Genomic DNA, 2,874 nt, shown 5'->3' on the forward strand with positions numbered 1-2,874 from the left:
GGACAACTTCAAAGGTGGTGATCTGCATCACCTGTTTACCTTCTGTCCCCAGTGTTAGAGGCAACCCGACGATACCTTTCGGGGTAATGACCCCACCTCAAAATCCTTGGAGAGTTGCTTTGATTGGCTTGAGATGCTCCGATGAGATCCCCATTTGAACAAAGGCTTCATGAGACAGTACATTAGCTGCACTTCCGTTGTCTACCAGAATTCTCTTGACTTCAAGATGGCGATGATAGCCAATATGATCAGAGCATCATCATGAGGGAATGCTATTCCTTCCAAGTCCTCCGTTCTAAAAGTAATGTCCTCCATACAACTAAGATCTGATCTTGAGATGATTGGAGGCTGCTTGGCATACTGTTTACGCCCGCTACTAGAATTTCCTCCCGAGGCTGTTCCTCCGACAATGATATTGATAGTAACTGCAGTTGGTTGCTTGTTTCCCCGACCCTCTGGCCTTTATCTCTGTTCTGATTATTCCTTGGGCACTTGTCATTACTAACGAAAGGGTCCAAAAATTCCCTTTTTATAAGAGCTTGAATCTCCTGCTTCAAGGCGAAACAGTCTTCCGTTATATGTCCATGATCTCTACAGAAATCATAGTACTTACTCTTGTCATGAGTATCGGGTGGATACCGCAATATGGGAGGCCACTTCAATTCCTTCGAATCCTTGATCTCCATCAGAATGTTGGACCTCGAGGTGTTCAAACGGGTAAAGGATGTTGAGGAGGGGTCCTACCTTGGCTTGACCCGAGGTGTATCTTGTCTCAAAATAAACTCATACGGCCCTTTCTGATCCAACCTTCCTGATGAGAAAACTTCTTTTTTGGGGCCATGGTTTCTTCCATATTGATGTATTTCTCAGTTGGTGTGAGTAGCTTAGTTACTGACTTCGGTGGGGTCTTAGACAAGGACATCTTGAATGCTTCACACTTGACGGCGTATATCAAAGCTGAGACTACGGCAGTGATATGTAGATCGGGGATCTGAAGTCTTTCTTTATCGAACCAGGTCATGAAACTACGCAGTGTCTCATTGGGTCCTTGACTCATCTGCATGAGTGATGCATCTATCTTTCTGATTCGCTTGCTACTTGTGAAGAAAGCGGAGAACTTATTGGCTAAATCTAAGCAGGAGGAGATAGAGTTCGGTTCCAATGTGGAAAACTAATCTCTAGCTACGTTTGTGAGGGTTTGAGGGAAGGCCTTGCACATTACTACATTTGGTGCAACCTGTAAGTTCATGATATCCATGTACACATTGAGATGATTGATGGGGTCGGTTGTCCCATCGTACTCCTTTACCAAGGATACTTGAACCTATCGGGGAGAGGATGCGAAAGGACTTCTAGAGTGAATGGCGTATTGGGAGTGAACCCTGTTGTTACCCGAGTATTTTGTTGCATACTCGTTGCTATCTCTTCTTAAATAATTCTAGCAAGTTCAGCGGAGTCCATTGTAACGGACCTTGAACCCGAAGCCACTTGCGGTACACCTGAAGTTCCAACCCCGCTGTCATCATGAGTTGTATGTCGGACTCAGCCCGGGCGTCTGCCATAAAACCACCTTTAGCGGTTGGGTATGCGACGGGTTCAAATTTCTCTAGCTTAACAATTGGGTTAATGCAGCCATCTGCTGACGAAGTTCCTCAAAAGTTCCGATGGTAACAACAGCTTAAGGAGGTGTTCGCATCTCTGATGATTCTTCTTGAGGGACATGGCGTTCCTCAGGAGGAGGAGGGTTATCCCGGACAAATGAGCTTGTTGGAGGAAGACCTGAACGTGTATTGACTATGGCTTTTGGTAGCGATTCCCATAGACGGCGCCAATGATGCTACCAAAAAATAGTACCTAAAGGATCTCGAACTTGAAAATCAAACTCCGAGCTTGGATGAACAGGAACGATCTTCGAATACCTGAAACAAAGGCAACGATGTGTTCGTCGCCCCTCCGATGCTTAAGTCAGATAGAAAATTTAGTACGTGAGACTATAAACTGGAGATAATGAAAAACGTACCTCAAGAATGAGCCCGAGTTATGTATTTATAGGTGCTGATGATAGAGTCCTAGAATGACTTTGCCATGTGTGATCCTTATCCTTGTAGGATAAGGTGTTAGTGTTTCATTCCAAGCATTCAACCACTGTTTGAATCGAAAAGGGAGTCTAACTAGGTAAGAATTATAGGTTGGGTAGGATTTGTGTTCTCATAGATCGTCAAAAAACACCTGACATGACGACACATAACCCCGAGCTCATAGACCTGAGCTTGATTTGGTGATTTTGGGGGACATCAAGTTCGGGGTTGATGATCGAGTTCGGGTTCACTGGATCTGGGGTCATCAACACTGCATTAGGGATATGATTCAAAATTTGAATTCTATACGCGTTGAACATTTAGAATCTGTGATTATAAATATGAAAATTCATATATAACTATAAACCAATTCATGGTCTATTTACTATTCTATTTCTGTAAATTGCTTTTATGAACTTTGACACCCACCAAGAATTATAGGAGCTTTTTAAGCATATCACACGACTTTTTAACTATTTATATAGTCCTTGTGCGAAGTTGATTGTTTAAGAATTAATTTTGTGAAAAGTGATTTTATGGAAAAACATGAAAAATATTTTTTTAGGGGACGTGTTGCCAAGGACCGAAAAAAATGATTTTAATAAAATTAATCCCAAACAAAGGCATAATGCATTGCTATGATGGGAACGTGATTAATGAATATGGCTCGGGAAACCAGTTTTCGATCAGCAAACAAATACGAAAAGCAAATCGGTTCCGGATTAAAAAGGCTGTATGCTTCTTTTTTATCTTTTTCTTGGGCAGACCTAACAATCGACAATTTTTTTTTTTTTTT

The 2,874-nt window shown here is 42.1% G+C and overlaps 1 protein-coding gene across 1 annotated transcript; it reads right to left on the reverse strand.

Annotated features, from left to right (window-relative positions):
• Positions 1-97: 97 nt before the first annotated feature.
• Positions 98-686, reverse strand: LOC111400604. The gene is made up of 2 exons (XM_023028008.1): positions 362-686; positions 98-219 (listed from the first exon to the last, which is right to left on the reverse strand). Exons 1-2 carry the CDS (start codon positions 684-686, stop codon positions 98-100), a joined length of 447 nt encoding a protein of 148 aa, XP_022883776.1.
• Between the last annotated feature and the right edge of the window lie 2,188 nt (positions 687-2,874).

This window comes from Olea europaea, chromosome 10 (genome assembly GCF_002742605.1).
Source record: "Olea europaea var. sylvestris chromosome 10, O_europaea_v1, whole genome shotgun sequence".
Lineage (NCBI taxonomy): Eukaryota > Viridiplantae > Streptophyta > Magnoliopsida > Lamiales > Oleaceae > Olea > Olea europaea.

Excerpts from the sequence above, each read along its gene's own strand:
- LOC111400604 (XM_023028008.1), bottom strand. The coding sequence starts at position 686 with ATGGAGATCAAGGATTCGAAGGAATTGAAGTGGCCTCCCATATTGCGG. Across the intron at positions 220-361 it reads TCTAGTAGCGGGCGTAAACA|TCAAGAGAATTCTGGTAGAC; the intron begins GTATGCCAAGCA and ends GCCATCTTGAAG.